At 37.3% G+C, this 21,539-nt stretch overlaps 2 protein-coding genes across 4 annotated transcripts in view; both read right to left on the bottom strand.

The window, feature by feature from the left end:
• itpr2 (inositol 1,4,5-trisphosphate receptor, type 2) overlaps nt 1–21,539 on the bottom strand; it is a 1,448,083-nt gene that overhangs the window by 354,076 nt on the left and 1,072,468 nt on the right. The gene's annotated exons all lie outside the window — the stretch shown is intronic.
• LOC114662175 (prelamin-A/C-like) overlaps nt 1–21,539 on the bottom strand; it is a 264,345-nt gene that overhangs the window by 201,456 nt on the left and 41,350 nt on the right. For all 3 annotated transcript variants that reach the window (XM_051930054.1, XM_051930055.1, XM_051930050.1), the window contains exons 5-6: nt 13,886–13,979; nt 7,576–7,761 (exon numbers count right to left, since the gene is read on the bottom strand). In XM_051930054.1, coding sequence (XP_051786014.1) covers nt 7,576–7,761; nt 13,886–13,979 — 280 coding nt within the window. The remainder of the gene's footprint in view (nt 1–7,575; nt 7,762–13,885; nt 13,980–21,539) is intronic.

The raw sequence follows: 21,539 nt of genomic DNA, 5'->3' as shown, positions 1-21,539 counted from the left end.
TAGATGGTAACTTATTTATGAAATACCAATGGCTCAAGATTTTAAATAGATTCTTGCTGTACAGGTATACCTTAAAGCAAAACAGTCCAAGTTTTCATAACTTGTTAGTCTTCTTCTAGGTAGCCTACCAAACATTAAATATTTCATGGTTCTTCTTCATATTAGGAAGATATAACAAAACACAAGAAACAACTTCAAATGCAAAGACCCCTTCCCAGAATGAAATGGTGCCTTGTCAAGCTCTACGAGGAACCACACAATTGAGTAAAGAACCATAAAGTGTCATTAAAGAACCATTATTTTTAAAAGTGTGTGCAAACAGGCACAAATAGCAGCCGCAAAATTTCTTGGTTTGTGAAAACCCCAAAACACTTACATTTAGTGGGTTTCCATTTCTAGCAACAATTTCATGCAGCTATAGGCAAAATGAAAATCTGCTGTTCACTTCATCATTAATGAGTAAGTGTGCTGTGTGATAGACTAATGTACCATCCAGGGTTATGTCTTGCCTTGTGCCTGATGCTACAGGGATGAATGTTGGTTCTAGCAACCCTTAATTAAATTAAGTAAGTTTGGCCAATAGACAGATGGCTCAGTGGTCACACACGAAGAACCCAATGTGCACCTTTACATGTAGGCTAGAGTTTGCTTTTTACAACTGAACACTGAAATAATTATTCTTGGCCTCCTCTAGAATTATCCTGGGAATCTGAACCTTTATATTTCATTCCAGCAATAAACCTGCATCACTCCCAGAAACCACACAAGGACATTGTGCTTGTGACCTTTTCAATTAAAGGGAAATCCCACTGCCCCAAAACTGCTCTTGTTAGGGTTCATTATGCACTCTTAAAAATAAAGGTACCAGAGATGTTCCTCAGAGGGATGCCATAGGGAAACATTTTTTGTACCCAAAAGACCCATCCACATGAAGGTTCCAGAAAGAACTTTAATTTATTTAGATACTTAACAGGCTCCATAATTCACTATAAATAGACAGAAACAGATTTGTGAAATACCAATGGGTTCTTGATTTTAAAATGACTCTTGCTGCCTAAGTCCAGTAACACGGGGTAAGTCCAGGTTTTCTTAATCTGTTAGTGCCTTTAGCCTATCATACATTACAGAGTTTTTTTTCCCTACATATTAGGAAGTTTTTCAAAGTACAAAGAACCAACTTCATATGCAAACAATCAGTCCCAGAATGAAATGGTGCTTTATCAAACAGTGGTTCTATGAGGAACCACACAACCAAGTAAAGAACCATAAAATGCCATTAAAGAACCATTATTTTCAAGAGTGTGTATTCTTTCCTTAGATCAGTTTCTTTAATTTGTCCCGTATACTCTAAATAAAGAAATTATATAAATGCTGCAATTAGTGCCCTGACATCTCTTTAACATCCTAAGGTGTTCCCTTTCCACAGCAGAAACACTGAAAAAACATTTCACATCTGGAGTGCCTGCATAGTACTTTTGTCATGCACATTTTCGAAGTGTACTTCTTTGTAAACCACATATTGCCTACAGTTAGGTCCATAAGTATTTGGACAATTACAGCCATTTTCAGAGTTTCTCCATTTTCAGAAGTTCAAAAGTAATTAGTCAAAGCAATATAACATAAAATATATGTATTGTTTTAATACTTGGATCAAAATCATTTGCATCAATGATTTCCTGAAGTCTAGAACCCTTGGACATCACCAAATGCCGAGTTTCGTCCCTTGAAATGCTTTGCCAGGCCTTTACAGCTGCCGTGGCCTTCAGTTGCTGCTTGCTTGTTGGTCTTTCTGCCTTCGGTTTTGTCTTCAGTAACTGAAACGCATGCTCTGTTGGGTTGAGATCAGGTGATTGATTTGTCCATTGAAGAATATCCTATTTCTTTACCTTCAGAAACCTCTTGGCTGCTTTCACAATATGTTTTGGGTCATTATCCATTTGTACTTTAAAGCGCCTTCAAATCAGTTTTGCAGCATTTGGCTGAATCTGTGCAGACAGCATAGCCCTGTACACTTCAGAATTCATCCTGCTACTTCTTTCAGCAGTCACATCATAAATAAACACATGTGATCCATTTCAATTAACAGCCATACATGCCCATGCCATAAAACTGCCACCACCATGTTTAACAGACAATGTGGTATGCTTTGGATCATGAGTTGTCCCTTTCTTCCTCCATACTTTTCTCTTGCCATCATTCTGGTACAAGTTGATCTTGGTTTCATTGGTCCAAAGAACCTTATTCCAGAACTGGGCACGCTTTTTGAGATGTTTTCTGGCAAAGTCTAATCTGGCCTTCCTGTTCTTCAGTGTTACCTGTGGTTTGCATAAGGACCTAAAGTCTCTGTATTTACATTCATCAAGGCATCTCTTGATTGTAGACTTTGACAGCGATATGCCTACCTCCTATGCTCTTCACCTGGTTTAGATGTTGTGAAGATTTTTTTCTTTTCCAAGGAAAGAATTCGGTAATTATCCACTTTAGTTGTCTTCCGTGGTCTCCCAGGCCTTTTGGTGTTGCTGAGCTCATCAATGCAGTCCTTCTTTTTAAGAATGTACCAAATTGTTGATTTAGGCTCTCCTAAAATTTAAGCCATCTGTCTGATAGTTTTATTTTGTTTTTTTTAGCCTAATGAAGTAATCCTTCACTTTCATTGGCACCTCTTTGGAACTCATGTTGAGTTCTAGTGAACAGCTACCAAATAAAAATTCAGTGCTTTGAATCAACTCCAGGCCTTTTATCTACTTAATTTGTCATGGAATAACAAATGAATGGGCTACCCCTGTCCATGAAACTCCTTGTCAGTCACATGTTCAATTACTTTTGAGCCTCTGAAAATAGACGGACTCTGTGAAAAATGGCTGTCATTTCTGAAAGCTTAATGCAATACCTTTGTTTTACTCCATACATTAAAACTGAAAGTTTATACTTCTGTCACTTCCTTATGCTTAGTTTCAAATCCATTTTGGTGGTATACAGAGAGAAAATGACAAAAATTGCATCAATGTCCAAATACTTATGGACCTAACTGTACATAATATAAATAATTCTATTTCAATGTAATTATTATTCATCTTTAAATAGAATTGGAAGGTCTTACTCCATCTGCACCAGAAACCTTTCTTGAATACAAAGAAATAGTAGACATTAATATTTTATCTACTTATTGGGACTGAAATAAACAAACACATCACATGCTTATGGCCACATGTTTGGAAGTGTGACATGTAAGTCCAGAATAAGAACTTTCAACCCGAGTTGTCTCCATATGTAGCTAGTGTGACAACTCTAGAGGGCATAGCAGCCACTCAACCCGACACAGACACAGGAGGCACACTTATAAAAACACAAGTTTTTATTTTATTTTATTCACCTATGGGCAACGCCTTCCCCATTTCCCACAGGCACAACACAGTCCCAATACACAGAACACTGCACAATACTTTCCTTCTCTATTTTCTTTCTCCTCCACTTCTCCCGGCAAGCTTTGTGTCCCTCCTGTTGGCTCCTTATATAAGTCACCCAGAAGTGCTCCAGGTGCTCGTTGCCCCACTTCCGGCTACACTACTGGGTGTTGTGGAAGAACTGCCCACACAGGCTCAGGAACAGCTGCAACACCCCCTGGTGACACCCACGGATCCCAACAGGGCTGTGGATAACTCCATTTCCGATGAAGCCCTGTGGGAATCCGAGGCACCACTGCAACCCATGGGGGCTGCCATCTAGCATCCTGGGGGAGGTACTGTTCTGCCCACGCTTGCTCACCCAGTCCTTTCAGTGAAAAGGCGGACAAGGACCCGGCCGTCTGTAACACTATTTAGATTTACAACCTAGATAAAAGCAATTCTGGTGTTTCTATCAATAGAGAATTAATTAGTTTCAAGTCACTATGAGTAGTATGTTTGCATGTACCACCACACATACTTTTATGACCCCAAAACTTCACCTTGTTTTTGTTTCCTCTTTTACAATGAATGGAGTTGGTTTTGCATATCCTTAAAATAAGTGCAGTCAATATAAATGACAAGGACAAAAATTAATAATTGCAACAACCTTAAACAAAAAAGTCATTTGAAAACACAGGGAGCCTGAGACTGAAGTTCTTATGAAATAAGACCAGTCTAGAGAGTAAATTTTATGTGGTAGCATTAGAGGTGCAATGTCAAATAGATGTTAAGTTTGTGGAAAAGTAGTGAATTACTGACGAATTTTAGGGTAGCTTTTCCCCCTGATGTGTTCGTCGAATAATAGCAACCATTATATTCCCTTCGGGAAATAACTAGAAAATGCCATTAGCTTTGATGAACAGAATGGTGAGCTGAGCTGTCACACAGTGTAGTTTTGCTCTTCAGTGGTTCCTTATGTCTTTTCACACTTTTCTTCATTTTTTTAGCCCATTTAAGATGCTCTTTCTCTTAGAATTTTACTCAGTATGTTGAAGACTTTTTAATAAAGCTTATGACTCTCCACCTTCCCTAAATGTCAGGCTGTTATGCTTTTTATTGATGGAAGTCTTCAAACTCAACTCACAATTACTTCAATATCTAACATAATAGTATTCACATCCATAAAGAGAAGAGCCATTCCTCTCATTTACTCCATGTCATTTATACTATGCTACCATCACAAAACATTTAAATTATACTTTATTTCAGTGCAAATGTAGTTCCCCATGAAGCATTAAAGAGCCAACAAGAAAATCTGAAAATGAATGCAGACAAGTGGCAGTCCTCCATGGCCTGCCCCGTCAAAATATTATAGTATGATTTTAATGTACGCTGAATTAAATTAAAGAAGAGTTGTTTTGTAAGACTGTGTGAATCTTTAAGTTACCATTCAAGCAAGCAATAAACAAGCCAAAAACAAAATAGTGCAGAGTAAAAAGAATTCACCGTACAATGCAAATATTTCTATGACTTTTCATTGATCTCCTTGGTCTGCTCATTGTTTTGATTGTGATACACTGAAGATAAGATTGAGATGCATGGCAACTAGGGATTCCCAGACATTTCCCATTCCCGGGAATGAAACTGCTGGAATTCTCGGCTGAACGGGAACGGCCAAGCTCGCATATATAGCGTGTAAAAGTGTAAAAATCGATCAAGAAATAATAAAGTTATAGTTGAAAATAATTAAGGTGGCGCCATTGCTGCAGCTTGCACTTCATCAGACAACAGCTTTGAACAGCAACTTGAAATTGCAATGCGTAAGTCTGTTGCATCCGCATTATCTGTGCCAAGAAACTTGCCATCACAGAAATATGACAAGAAACTGGATGCATCAGTAAAAGCTGAAATGGCGGTGTTTCAGAGCAACGGCAAGCGCGGGCATTGTTTAGAACAAGTCTATCAGTATCTGATGATTGTGCCGCCTACTTCAGTGGAGGCAGAGCGTGCTTTCTCAGCGGCTGGCGTACTCTGCACAAAGGTCCACTCTCGCCTGGACGACCACATGCTTGACACGTTGTGCTTTCTACGCTCCTGTTACCTCTAGTGACACAAAGACATGTTACTGACACATCTAAATTTTAAGCACCAACAGAGACACCAGAACAAAGGACAAGTATATGGTAACACAGCATGTAAGTGGCACTAATACCAGCCTGAAACGGATGTATAACAGTTCTGCGTGGAGCTTTCAAAAACATGCTGCACCCACCTGACTCTCTTCCACCAACATAGGCATCAGTCTACTTTATCTAACTTCTTTAAAAAAACAAACAGAATGCTTAAACAGACAAAAAGCATTGGCAACTACTAAGAGAAAAGAATGGCATAATGAAGGAGTCAAGAGCTGACAACTATAGTGTTGTGCAGGTCCCCTTCTATAGTGCAGACAAGCGTAGGCTAAAAACGTGACCACACCCATGTGACATCACATGACTACATTCATGCAACATCATTAGAGGCAGTTTTGTATTCCAGCAACAATGCAAGATTTCAACACAAACTAAAAACAGAAAATATCCTAAATCATCTGTGAACCTGACAGTAATATGTTTAAAACTAAAATCAAATTTGTATTGTGAAGTAAAAGATTATTTTTTATTTGCTAACAGAAAAATAGAAAAAATGTCAGTCCACCCCATGGGAATTCAAAAATACTGAAATGTGTCAAAGCACACACCTTGGCATTTAAAAGACAAGTTTAAGCAAGCTGTGACAGGAGCTTGTGTGGTATATGGAATGATTAAAATGAGATGCTCAGCTAGATGTACTAGAGAACTAATGTAAAGCTGAAAAGGCATAGAGTGAGTGTGGAGGTAAGGAGAAGTTGTTTGTGGAGAGAATAACAGAGTAAATAGATACACCATGACAGAGGCCAACAAGATGTGGACTGGAGTGTGTAGAAGAAATACACATCTCACCAATAATGAATATATTCACCAATAATCAGCGTGCTGGTCACTGCATTAGTTGATGTTATCTCAAATTGTATTAAAGCTTTAGCAGCTCTTTAGCAGTTTCTTTTAAAAAGAAAAAGACAGCACAATAGGAATACCATGTGGAGGTGGTGTGGAGCTACAAGTACCTCGGAGTTCACATAAACAACAAACTGGACTGGTCTGACAACACGGTGACCCTGTACAAAAAGGTCCATAGCACACTGTACTTGCTAAGGAGACTCAGGTCTTTTGATGTGTACTGCTGGAAAGGCTCTATCAGTCAGTAGTAGCCAGTGTGGTGTTCTACATTACAGTCTTTGGGTAAGCAGCTTGAACTCAAAAGACGGGACAATGCCTGAAAAAAAAGGAAAGCTTGTTCCATCACATGGCAAACCCTGGACACACTGGAATCTGTTGTGGAAAAGAGAATGGTGGCATAACTGGATATTATAAATCCTCTCCTTCTCCTCCAGGAGTTGTTGTCTTGGAGCACATTTAGCCACAGATTTGTTCCACCACGGTGTGCTAAGAAGCGTTATCAGGCAATTTAATGCTTCCTCCACTTTTAATTTTTTTTTGCAATTTAAACACAATATACACAATTTATTGACTGATTGTATTATTTGTCCTAGGAGTCTCTTTTCTTGCTTTTTATGTTTTTGTTGTTGTATGCATCTAAATTTCCCTTTGGGATTAATGAAATGTATCTAACTTAATCTAATAACTCTCACCTACAGACAGAATACTAGGAAGATGTACTCAAACTCTGGATTCAACTTCTTTTTTAGGAATGATAATAATTGACTTCATTCAAAAATATTACTAGTAGTATGTTTGTTGCTGATATTATATTGCTTCATTGTAAAGTATTATTTCATACTAAACAGACATTGGCATGGGTAACCAAATGGCATAAATTACCAATGAACTGACAAAAGCATAATTCAGGGTAATTCAAAATCATACAAAGACATGCCTCTCAACTCTAACATTTACAAACTGAAATAACTGCATAGAATTAACTTGAATAAACAAAAAAATACATGAATGCAGTTGGAGATATTGTGATTGAATGCATTAGTTTTTTTATTCAATTATCCTTTTATAAGAGAGAACTACACATTTTAATTGAATAAAAAATTGGATAAGCAGAGAAGGTGTCATCTTAGAAGCAAAAAGTATTTACTCACATTTTCACTGAAGTCCTTTTCTGCTTCTTTGTTGAACCACATTGGTTGTGTTTCATCCGCTGCATTTGTTTCCCCAACCTTTTCCTCCAAACCAGTTTGTTTTCTTTTCAGCTCAGCAAGCTGTTCCTCTAACTGAAGAATATATAATTCAGAACCAGAAATCCGTTCTCTCATTTTCTGTGATTCCTACAGAGAAAAGCATACCCATACAAGAAATTCTAGAGGTGTAAATAACACCAATAAACTTTACAGTTATAAAAATAATTAAGTACATTTATATAGTGCTTTTCTAGCTACTCAAAGCCCATTACACATTTCAACCAACATCCACGTGCAACATCCACCTGTATGGGTCAAATCTTATGTAGTAGCGTGAGAAATACTCTTTATCAATTTGACTTGAAGGGTCTTAATTTGGGTAATATTAGAAGAACATATTAAGCTAAGACCATTTAGCTCTAACATATTCAGTTTTCTTCTACAAACAGCTCTACTATGTGTACAGTAGAATGTCATAGGTTTATATCTCTTAAGAAAAAATGTTAATGGGATACTTGGTTCACTATTGGCTTTTATATTATGAACAAAAATTGTAGAAAGATTACATAATATTTTTCTGTTCTGTTGGTAAGGGAACCTAATCATTTTACCTGTTGTGCAAAGCTTGTAAATGTTATTTTGCTGAACACTTAGAAAACATAGCGTCAAATCTGCATATAGTAAAGTGAACTGTATGTAATGCTGCATATAGTATAAATAATGATAAAGCGGTTCTCTCAGCTGCCTTTTTAAGACATCTCATGGTAAATGTCATGCTGTCTACTTATTACCAGTCAGACATCCCCACTTATTAGGGACCACTACTTTGGATGGCTTGTGCACCTTTGGCTCACCTCCAGCATCTCTGAGAATGTCATGAGTTATTTTTGCCAAGATACATTACAGGAGTAACTGGAGTGTATTATTATGATGAAACCTGAATTCAAGATACGTATTTGTTCAGTGATAATAAGTTTTGAAAATCACTATAAATTAGGATAATAATATTAGAAGCAATAGAGAAAAGGAGGCAAAGCTACTAACCTGTCTTTAGAAGCATTAAGACAAGGTAATATTTGTATAGTCCAGCAGACAGCAGAAGTAAAATGTTGCTAAGAACAAAAGAACTTTTACAAGTACAGTAATAGACCACATGGTTCATCAGTTTCTTCAATTAGAGACATTGGGAAAGCATACAAACTCCACACACACAGAGACTAGTTCTGGGATTAGGACCTTTGGGCCAGCATTACATTCAGAACTCAATTTTATATGTTTTTGATATGCTTTCTCACTTTATTATTAATTCCACACTCATTATACATTGTTTATTATAAGGTTTTATTATAGACTGATTTGAGTTTAAGTAAGGAATTATTACATTATTATTGTTTATTACATTTTTCTTCTTGCCCATTATCGGTCGCAGGTAAACCCAAATCTCAACAAGACATTAAAGCGACTTTTTGTAGAACGTGTGCTGTACTCATTGATTTGCTCTTCTGTACTTCGCTAGCGTGGTACACCCCCAACTTCACGCAAATTCTATATAACAAGAAGTCACGTGTCAAGTGATGCTGATGTGGGGTATAAATCAGCCAGACCAACATTTCTAGCATCATTTTGTGCTCAATAGATTGATGGAATGGGCAAAACAAGTGATCTTAGTGACCTTGAATGCAATATGATAGTTGGTGTTAGGTGTTCCAATTCTAGCATTTCCAAAATGGCTGTCATAAAGGCTTTTACTATACAAGTCTTGCAAGGGTTTATACACAAAGCAAATAAACATCCAGTGATACATAACTTTTTGGACAAAAACAGCTTGTGGATTAGAAAGTTTAGAGGAAAATGGCAAGAATTGTACAAGCACAAACAGGCAAATCACATACAAATTTAACATTAATGTAGAGAATGTCATCTCAGAACGTGCCACTATTTAGACTAAGTGCTGATGTTATCAGCAAAATTCAAGAAATAGGGTCTCTAGTGGGCATATAAGCATCAAAACTGGATCATTGAGGAGTGAAGAAAAGTTGTTTGGTTAGAGAAATCGACATTCCTTTCATATCATGCTGATGGAAAGATGAGAATTTGGTGCAAGTAACATGATACCATGGAGTTATTCTGTTTGGAGTCAACAGTGCAAGACAGCAATTCTGTGCAGCTGTCTCATTTTCAGCATTTATTCCATAATAAAATATTCAGAAACAGCATATCCAATCATCTTACAGAATCCATGCCTAGGTGATTTTATGCTGTTCTGAAGACGAAAGGAGGCACAACACTTTTCCAGATAGTTGTAGTTAATGAAAGTCGTGTACCGTGATAAACAGTATATTATAGCTTATTTTGTGAGAGTTCACAATGGAATGGTTTATCGGAAATATCACCTCCTTTAAAAGGAAAGTAAACAAGGTGAAATATATACATTGTGTTGTATTAAAACAACACCAGTTGCAGCAAGCAATACAAGTCCAGCACAAGTGTGACAGACACTTTTATCAACACTTTGCTTCTTAGCTCTAAGTCCACACTTATCTTTATAAGACTGCACTTGTCTGCAGTGTGAAAAGTTGACTACTTATTTGTCCATTTGCTGATTCTTGAGTCATGCCACGAGCCACCCCATTCTCTTAACCTCAGCAATTTTTCTGTATATTTATACATTGCTGACAGTTTTACTCCTGCTTTTACAGTTTACTGACAGTTTCTGTAAAGTATGCTTGAAATATCATGGAGTGCAAATGAGAAATTTTACCATTTTTATTACTGCATGATATTATTGTATTTAACATATTAAATTATTTACCACCAATGACCTATTACTTTAATGCAAGGTTTAATGAGAAACATGAACATCCATCCATCCATCCATTATCCAACCCGCTGAATCCAAACACAGGGTCACGGGGATCTGCCGGAGCCAATCCCAGCCAACACAGGGCACAAGGCAGGAACCAATCCCGAGCAGGGTGCCATCCCACCGCAGGACACACACAAACACACCCACACACCAAGCACACACTAGGGCCAATTTAGAATCGCCAATTCACCTAACCTGCATGTCTTTGGACTGTGGGAGGAAACCGGAGCGCCCGGAGGAAACCCACGCAGACACGGGGAGAACATGCAAACTCCACGCAGGGAGAACCCGGGAAGCGAACCCGGGTCTCCTAACTGCGAGGCAGCAGCACTACCACTGCGCCACCATGCCGCCCAACATGAACATTATAACAGAAAAATAAAAAAAACAAGATTAATTTATTTGAGAGATGTAGTGACCTAAATTAACACATTTTAGAAAGCTGGAATCAAAAAACACAATTTACTAACCAATACAGCCAAATTAAAAATGTTACATTTTAGGACATTTCATAATGGTCATGTTTAAATGTTTTTAAAGTAATAATAATGAAACATAATTAAGTTCAGTGTTAAATCCTCTAGCATAACTGTTGTTGAAGCAAGATTTCAAAGTTAAAAGATGGCATGAACTGTGGATATCCATTCAGAAATAATTTATGACTTCAGTCTCAATGTCTTTTTACTACCATTGGCATCTGTAATGAAAAATTGATCCACATCCATAACTCTGGGCAGGTTAATATCAAGCATCTTAAATCAGAATTTTTTAAGACAATGTAATTTGCTACAGCAAGTTATATATAAGCTTTCTAAATGGTGACAGATCGTAAGGCTTGAGAAGGGACAACAGTAGAAAATTTCAATCTTGTGGGTAGAGAAGTACACCAGTCTGACACCAGGAAAAGGACAAGAGGGAGTGGAAGGAAGCTAGAGTTACCATAAACCGGTAGGGGTTGTATGTACCAAGTAGTGCATGATAATCTTATTTTGAAAAGTGGAACATATTTTGCACCATTGAGTCATACTAGGCATGGTTGGTTTGCATATGCCAGTCAATGAAAAATGCCAGTGAAGAAAAAAAAAACAAGAAAAGCAGAAAAAAATAGTCTTGCATTGAGAACTGTGTAAATACAAAGCCTTTTAACCTTGTGCAGTGTCAAGAGGTGGATTATTGTAACGTGATCTGTTGGTATATATCAGTTGGGATTACAGGCAGCACTAATTTCTGTTTGTAATAAGTAGCCATTTACTAAAACAAATATTATCAAGCAAGAATGCCAATGGCACCAAATTGTTAAGACAATGTATCTGCGTGGGTCACACTCCTTCCAATGTAGTCCTATGGGACTGTGACACCCCTGCCTGTGAAAAGTCAGGGGTCTCCTTACTCCTGGAAATATTTTGTCTGCACCTGCACACCCGTGCAGCTGTATTCCTTCACTTTTGATGTGGCAAACCTTTTTTACACAATCAAAATATATTTAATACAAAGTTGGCTGACTGATCGACTAACTCACTCATCAACAAAAACACTATTTCCTGTTTAGTTAAAAGCAGAAATTTGGCAGCGTGGTACTTTTTGGACAGTAGGTGTCCACTAAGAAAGGACATTTTGATAAATTAATATTTAGGGGTAACCCCCTTCCCCCAACAGAAAAACTACATTTTCCAAAATCTCAAAAATGTCTTGATGGATTTGATTGAAAAAAAGCAATACTGTATACAAAAAATGAACCTTTTTTTATTTGCCGATATTTGTTGGTAATAATGTTGCAGTTCATGTAAATGAATGCCACCAGCATATCAGCGTCACCGACCAGGGTGAGGCTGAAAAATGGGGCTGCTGCTGTATGCAAATGAATGCCACTACCAGATACAAATTGGAAGAAAATTCGGTAGAGCATTTAGAAAACGTGCTTAGCCAAGTTGCATCATTGGGTACATGAAGTACTCTCCATTCTGCTAGCTTCTCCTTACTCCTCACAATATGGTATAAAATACATACAAATTAAGGCCAGATTGAATTGTCAAATCACACTTATATACAAATGCTTGAACAAAGGGATGGGGAAATATATGTAATATTACAGAGAATTGGGGTCTCTCTTTGGAGATTAGACTATGATATGTCGCTACACTCCGGTTCAGAACACTTACTGGCTCACTTCAAGCCTTGGGTACAACACAAGTTGAGAGTAACCTCATGCCTTGGTAAGTTTAAATGACTGGGCAACTCAGTAAATTGGACCCCCATGGACAGAATACATAGGAGGTGGACATTGAACATATTTCGCATTATTATTTCTTTTCATCTGTTCTTTTCTGCACAATTCTTAAAACATTCAATTCATTCCGTGGACCACATAAATGTGCTCCCTGTAAAAGTCAATATATACTGTATGTACAGTAATAATAAGTTAAACCATGTTTCTGTGTATATTACTTTTGATGTAAACCCTCCAAAACTTTGGTTCGGTATAAGATCAAAGTGTTTTATTCAAATCTGATTGAAGTTAAAAGGATGTGCTAAAGGGTTAAATAATATTTGCACTTGCACTTCCCATTATTCCTACGAAGTATCTGCATAAATTCAAAATAATACAGTTTCATCTAAAATTGTGTCTTCCAATGACAGTCAACAAAAGCCAAAGTCAAAGTAGAATTGATCTACAGGAAAAATGCTTTACTCATTTGTAATTGCATGTAGCATATTCCAAAAATAAGAATCTCCAGTCAATGAATAATGTTAGCCAATGGCATAAACAAAATAACATTATTTCATAAATAAAAAGTACTTATTTACATAGCACTTCTGATACATCTGTTAACCGATAGTGCTATAACCAAGGCCCATTCTATAAGGAAAGAGGAGCTGGGTAACACAGCTAGTATTCAATGAATGAATGTATTTGTCTTGTGGTTGATGAGTCCTATTAGGAGCTGTAAGCTTAAAACAAAACTTACTTATCTGATTAAATTGTTTTTAAAAGAAATCATTTTAACACGAGTTGATTTATACTGGTTGCAATACTACAGAATAAATCAAAGGAACTGTAAAATAATCTGATTTAATTAAAACAACAGTACGGTAAAATCCTGTTTCCTTCCTGTTCAAATTTGTGTGTATCCACATGACACAGGGAATGCTATTATTCTTCAGAGTACATTGCTGTAACTTTACATCATCTTTTATTTGGTGTTCATCATCATTCTAATCTCTGCCACAGATGCATGTAGTTTATGATATTAACATCAAGTAGTAATTATCAAGGGACCCAAACTGCCTGATGTTTATTTCATATGGTATTTCAAAAAAAGCTAGCAATCATTAAATTCACTTTCAGGAAGAGCTGGTAAACAAATCAGGAATAAGTAAAAACTGTGAGAAGTTTTAGATGCTTACTTGAGAATAAAATCCTTCCTGCAGTTCCAATTTTTGCTTTAGCATCTGCACTTCATCTTGAAGCTGCAATCTATGGAAATATTCATTTTCATACCTACATAAAGTGAAAAGAATTAATTGAGCAAAATTTGTACATTGTTAATTGCACAGATAATAATTAAGTGTAACTTAATACTTTACTCTTACATTTTTCTTCTTTTCATTTCAACTTCTGTTAGTTGAATTAGAAGTGTTCCTCCAAAAATTTTTTATATCAATGCAGTATATACAGGCAAATGAAAATTTATGGAAGCACTGAAGCAAATGAGCAATGCCCATTATCCTGAAAGTAGGTGTGCCCATTGTGATAATTAAGCATGTAAACACCTCACCATACTTAGCATCAAATATAACATTTCTGTGCAAGCGCATGTGCTGTTTATGGTGGCTACTATGGAATAATGGAAAGATCTCAATGACTTTCAGGTGTAACTAATTGTAAGACTTTATTTATCGGAAGTTCAGCATTGAAAACTGCTCTTTCTGGTAGCCATAAAGTGGGAGCGAAATACATTGTCATTTCATTGGTCCTGGAGTTGAAAGGGCAAACACCTTGGCCACAATGTTTAGGATGAAAATTACATGCAGCATTAGATCATTTTACCATAAATATAAATGGGAGCAGATAAATTAAGCAAGCAAACAGAGATTAACAGGTGAAGCTTTAATTTTTGATGGTATCAAAACTCAAAAAGGTGAAGTCCTCTAAATTGAAAGTCACTTCTGCAATCCCACAACCTAAGGTTAGAAAACAGGACCCAAGAATAAAAAAAGACTTTTTCCATATAAGGAGGGGTGAGGTTTGGAGTTTCCCTCCATTTAAGATCCATGTAGGATAATGGATACACTGGTGTGGTTTTTTTTATTAATATATCATTTCTGTGCACATGGTGCTGCTATGTAACATTTGAGAACCACTGATCTACAGTATCGCCCGTGCAGGTTCATCACATGTTTGTTAAGAACTATACGGTAGGTAACAGTTTAAAAAAAGGATATGAACTGAAAAAAAAGTATACTAGGTCAGGAATGAACTGCCACAGTTTGAAAAACTGGACAATCTGACAGTTTTGTAAAAAATCGCCTGGAAGCCCAGTTAGTCGCCTAAAAAGAGGAGATGTCCAGGGGAAAACTGGAAATATGGTAACTGTATTATTCCCTATAATGTAGGTCCCACCTCTTCAAAACAGCTTTGTTCCAAACTCTAATTGCTGGCTTATGGCTTGCACATTTCCAAAAATGAGGCAAAGCCTTTAAATCAAAAAAGTCCTCAAAATGAGAGGGAAAAACTCTAAAAACCTCTGGTTTGTGAAAACAAACCAAAGTTCCTTTAACCCATAAAAATGTATTTAGCTTTAAAAAATTAAACAAGGAGAAAACAGACAGGAGTTAACAAAAATTAAATCAAAAAAGATTTCTTAAAAGGCAAACCTGATTGCAAACAAATCCAAATGAAAATCCAAAGACAGAATTTTATAACTACAGCTGGTGTTATGACTTGCTGCATGCCAAATGGCAAAAAAGGGTTCAGGCCTTGAAATATCCAAACACCAGACCAGTACTCCACTGATCTAGAACCCAAAAACAGGGTTCATCCCCAGCTTCTTGAATTTCAACTTGTGTTTCATTCAGGATTTTCCCTCTGGCTGTGGTTCAAATCCTTCTACAAGTTCTTCGTTGTTTCTTCATTATTTTTGTTTGTATTAATTTGATTGCTGTTTACTATTGCATTATTCTTTGATTTTGATTTTGTCTATTGCACCTCTGTTACATCCTTTGTACTTTTTTTGTGATTCCCCAAGAGGTGGGGCCACCTGCCCTAAATCACAAGGGACTGCGCTCTGCACTATAAAGGCGGGATCAACCCACAGCCCCTTGAGGTTCACTCAGATGTGCTTAGGAGTTGGTGAGTTGTACCTGTGATTTTTCTGTGCTTGTGTTTGACTGTATTTTTTGACCTTTGTGCTCCGTTTTTCAACTTCGCCTTTGAATTTGTATAATAGGACTTGTTTGCTTCTGGATTGCCTTTATTGCTACAGACAACTCTTTTTACGTTTGTGATTCTTTTATTAAGATCCTGTGTTGTGCCATTAATACTAGGGAATCCATTTTCCCACATTCCCGGGAATGAAACTGCTGTAATTCCTGTGAAAACGGGAACGGCCAAGCTCGCCTATATAGCGTGTAAAAGTGTAAAAATCGATCAAGAAATAACAGAGTTATAGTTGAAAATAATTAAGGTGGCGCCATTGCTGCAGCTTGCACTTCATCAGACAACAGCTTTGAACAGCAACTTGAAATTGTAATGCGTCAGTCTGTTGCATCCGCATTATCTGTGCCAAGAAACTTGCCATCACAGAATGATGACAAGAAACTGGATGCATCAGTAAAAGCTGAAATGGCGGTGTTTCAGAGCAACGGCAAGCGCGGGCGTTGTTTAGAACAAGTCTATCAGTATCTGATGATTGTGCCGCCTACTTCAGTGGAGGCAGAGCGTGCTTTCTCAGCGGCTGGCATATTTCTGCATGAAGGTGTGCTCTTGCCTGGACGACCGCATGCTGGACACATTAATAATAATAATTCATTACATTTATATAGCGCTTTCTCAGTACTCAAAGCGCTATCCACACAGGGAGGAACCAGGAAGCAAACCCACAATCTTCCACAGTCTCCTTACTGCAAAGCAGCAGCACTACCACTGCGCCACCTGTGAGGACGTTGTACTTTCTACGCTCTTATTACTGCAACTAAAGATACATGTACTTCTATGACAGCATGAACTGCTTGTAGATAAGGTTAGTCTTTTATTTGTGTCAACATATTGCAGTAGTTTTATTAAAAATAAAAGTGGGTCGTTCTAAAACCATTCACATGTGAGATGCCCATGCACTGTGTCATCCTGGGAGCCCGGGATTCTTGGGAATGAAATGCGGAATTCCCAAATTCCCAGGAATGGATAAACCCATCCGGGAATGGATTCCCGAATTATTACTAGTCAGATTTTTTGATGGCATTTACCCCTCTAGTGGGCATTTTTGGAATTGTTGCGGCACTTACGTGCTTTAGAGCTCTCAAGCTCAGAGTAAAACTCAAGGATCAGGCTTCTGATCCTAAGCAGGCCTTAAAAATGGGGGAATGGGCTTTAAAGATTAAAATGCCCTTAAGGTTCCAAATTCTCTTAGGATGCCTCTTACAGGTGACAAACTATGAAAACTCTGGTTTGGGAGACAATTTGTGCATGATTCTTTAAAAATTGATATATTTATTCAAAAAATACAAAATTACAAAAATCATCATCCCATGGACACTTAATCCGATTATTTGTGGAGAAATCTACCTCTGTTAATATGGTTACTCAGGTCAAAATCCTGATTTCTCTAATCAGAATGAGAGTTTACATGGCATTTTAGAAATCAGATTCCTGTGAATAACTGGGTTATTGAAATGCATGTAAGCATGCAAACTAAAACGTTTGTCTTAACACAGAGAACCACAGTTACATGGAATAAATTTCCAAGTAATGTAGTAAACAATACGAGTTACGGGCCTTTAAATCGCAACTTGATGTTATTTTGAAGAAATGAAGAACATGGGATTAATGAGGATGTTGAGCTAAAAGGCTTGTTCTTATAAAAGTAGCTCAAAAACAGTAAGTTTAGAAATTCACAAAGAGTAATATTAATGTCAGATTGCCGAGTACATTAAAAACGTGTAAATGCAAAAGGTAAATAAATGTAATTTATAACATTTACATAAAAAAGTTACAGTATAAATAATGATGTAAATTAATACTTTCTATCATGTTAAGCACATAATACACGGTCCTTTATAAATTTCACATATGCTTTTAGCTTGAAATATTGCAAACCACCCTTGTCTTCACAAAAAAAATGACTGTTAATGTCAGATCAAGCCTCTGAATACAAAAACAGAACTTCAAAAGGGGTGAAAGCTTCCCAATGCAGCAGTTCTTATTAAGTATACAGAGAATGTTTCAAAGAAGAAGCTTGTTCAAACATGCATACATGCATGTAAATAATGGAGAAACAAACACGAAAACAAAATGCAATGCAAATATCAAGATTATTTCAGCTGATAAAAAATCACACCCAGTAAGGTCAAATACAGAAATGCAATTTCACTAAATAAAGTATCATATGTGAGTGCAAATTACTCACTTTGTACTGGGAAGTGATCGCAGTGGGTGGGTGGAGTTTATAATTACAGAGGCATGGCAAAGACCAACAGGGTGTGATGAATATGAAGGGAGGAGTTTGACTTAATAGCTTGTAACGTCAAAAGAAACCGCTTGTCAGCTGTCTACTTCCTTATGCTGCTTGTTACACACATACAATTTTGGTGACACCAAAGCAAAAATACTTTAGCCATTCCCCAATTTATAGGCTTTTCACTTAAATTCTAATGAATTGTTAATACAACCATATAAAAAATATCCATTTTCTTCAGGGATCTAATTGTTTTAACATACATGGCTAAAATTCATGTGATAGGTGTTGATCTTTAAGTTTTAATTGTTTTCCATTGTTACAGAGGGTTGTCTTCAAGGTGTCTAGAATGCATTAGGTAGTAGATGAATTCTTTCAGTTTAATTTTCAGAACATTATTTTTGTATTCATTTTTCATATAATTTAGCAATATCTCCATGTTGTCATCCTGCGAGAGAGAAATGTTTAAACAATTAAAAAAGAAACTTAGCTGGCAGGGTAGATACCATGATCAGGGGGGTGGGTCGTCCAGGGTGAGGCTTATTCATTGCTGGAAATGCAAATGCTGGAATCTCAGTTTCATAGTTAATTGCAGTGGATGGGCTGTGTTCATGCTCTTGCTCAGGAAGGGGAGGGATGTCATTTGGCCTCGGTCTCCAGGATTGTGACTGTCTGACTTGACTTTGCATTACAACCAACTGTTGACCCAGGAGGTTAACTAGAGGTTATGCTGCTGATTGGAGTTTTTATTTTCTTCTCCTTCTCTGTTATCAACTGCCCACATCTCTATAATATTAATGTACCTATAGTGTTTGGATGATTTTATGTTAATCAGTTTAAAAGTGCACTTTTTAGTGTGTGTTTAAACTAATGTGCACTATTATGTGTATGTATTTTGCAACAATGTTTGGTTTAAAAACTATGTTTGCAACTATGCTTTGTGCTCTGAGCCTTCACTCAGTGAATAACACTGTGCAAAATCAACTGAATTGAATTGAATTTAGTTAAGAACATTTGTCATTTGTATTGTTTTGACTTTTCATTCTGGTTCGTGTTTTGGTTTTTTATTAAAAGAAAAAATGATCTCATGTTTAGTATAGCTTTGCAACATCCCTTGTCTTGGCACTGTCTTATTAGAAATCCTGCCCAATGGGATGTTCCATCTTATCAATTTGAACATAACACAAGATATCTCCCAATCAAAATAATACAGGAAAAAATGGTTGACCAGTCTTAATAAGAATTCAGTAATTCTTGATAAGCATTTATTCAAGCATAGTAATAACCAAATTGTATCACTGATGCTCTATTTTACTGTACTTGTTTCATCTTAATTACAGTCATATGAAAAAGTTTGGGAACCCCTCTCAGCCTGCATAATAATTTACTTTCAACAAAAAAAGATAACAGTGGTATGTCTTTCATTTCCTAGGAACATCTGAGTACTGGGGTGTTTTCCAAACAAAGATTTTTAGTGAAGCAGTATTTAGTTGTATGAAATTAAATCAAATGTGAAAAACTGGCTGTGCAAAAATTTGGGTACCCTTGTAATTTTGCTGATTTGAATACATGTAGCTGCTCAATACTGATTACTTGCAACACCAAATTGGTTGGATTAGCTCATTAAGCCTTGAACTTCATAGACAGGTGTGTCCAATCATGAGAAAAGGTATTTAAGGTGGTCAATTGCAAGTTGTGTTTCCCTTTGACTCTCCTCTGAAGAGCGACAGCATGGGATCCTCAAAGCAACTCTCAAAAGATCTGAAAACAAAGATTGTTCAGTATCATGGTTTAGGGGAAGGCTACAAAAAGCTATCTCAGAGGTTTAAACGGTCAGTTTCAACTGTAAGGAAAGGAATCAGGAAATGGAAGGCCACAGACACAGTTGCTGTTAAACCCAGCAGGTCTGGCAGGCCAAGAAAAATACAGGAGCGGCATATGTGCAGGATTGTGAGAATGGTTACAGACAGCCCACAGATCACCTCCAAAGACCTGCAAGAACATCCTGCTTTAGATGGTGTATCTGTACATCATTCTACAATTCAGAGTAATTTGCACAAAGAACATCTGTATGGCAGGGTGATGAGAAAGAAGCCCTTTCTGCACTCACACCACAAACAGAGTCACTTGCTGTATGCAAATGCTCATTTAGACAAGTCAGATTCATTTTGGAACAAAGTCCTTTGGACTGATGAGACAAAAATTGAGTTATTTGGTCATAACAAAAAACGCTTTGCATGGCGGAAGAACACTGCATTCCAAGAAAAACACCTGCTACCTACTGTCAAATTTGGTGGAGGTTCCATCATGCTGTGGGGCTGTGTGGCTAGTTCAGGGACTGGGGCCCTTGTTAAAGTCGAGGGTTGGATGAATTCAACCCAATATCAACAAACATTTCAGGATAATGTTGAAGCATCAGTCACAAAGTTGAAGTTACACAGGGGTTGGATATTCCAGCAAGACGATGACCCAAAACACAGTTCGAAATCTACAAAGTCTCGATGCATGCTCAATAATCCAGGTAAGGAAATCCTAGAAATTTGATTCTGTTCATCTGGACAAAGTTTTTAAGTGGGAGAAATATTTCGAGACTTATCCAAGTCTCTTCCTCAGTCTCAATTGACTGCAGGTTTCCCCAACCTTATAAACAGTACTTTTGCTTAATCACAGAGACTAGCACCATTGACAAAGGGCCAGTTGATCAGTGATATGCAAATTGTCCACTGATTAGTAGATGAGAAAACACTTCAACAGGTGCTTGAGTTCACCGAGAAGGCTCGTCTAGCACAGCATGAAAAGTCTAAAACCAGGCAAAAGAGGAAGTTTGATCTACTTGCTGTGCGCCACAAACACCAGCACACTATGGGGAGTGTCCTCCACAACCAGCAGAAAGAAGGATGCCAGACAGAAACTAAAGATGTGGACAAATGGGTGAAGAACTTGTCTGACAAACAACTCACCCAAGCAGAGAAAAACGTCCTTTCTAAAGGGTTAAATTTTGCGGTCACAGCGAAACAAATCCCGCTAGTGGAACTGATTACAGCCACAGAGTCTGCTATCAGAAACAACAACATTGCTGATTTGGAAGCAGAACAACTGCGGATAAAAGTTTCGGCATGTCTCAGCAATGCAAAACCCCCTGCATCCAATATCAGCATTGAGGAGAGGAAGGCCCTCATGGCACTCAGCAAGGACAACAACATCATAATCCTTCCAGCGGACAAGGGGAGATGCACAGTTGTGCTAAACCAGACAGACTACCATGAGAAAATTTTGTCTCTGCTCAGTGACAAAAATACTTATGAGCCCTTAAAGCAAGATCCAGGTAGTGGTTACAAGAAAAAGGTGATAGATTGTCTTAAGCAGTTAGTTCAGGACAATGCGATTAA

Source organism: Erpetoichthys calabaricus, chromosome 1 (genome assembly GCF_900747795.2).
Source record: "Erpetoichthys calabaricus chromosome 1, fErpCal1.3, whole genome shotgun sequence".
Lineage (NCBI taxonomy): Eukaryota > Metazoa > Chordata > Cladistia > Polypteriformes > Polypteridae > Erpetoichthys > Erpetoichthys calabaricus.
This window is presented reverse-complemented; position numbering and strand designations above follow the sequence as displayed.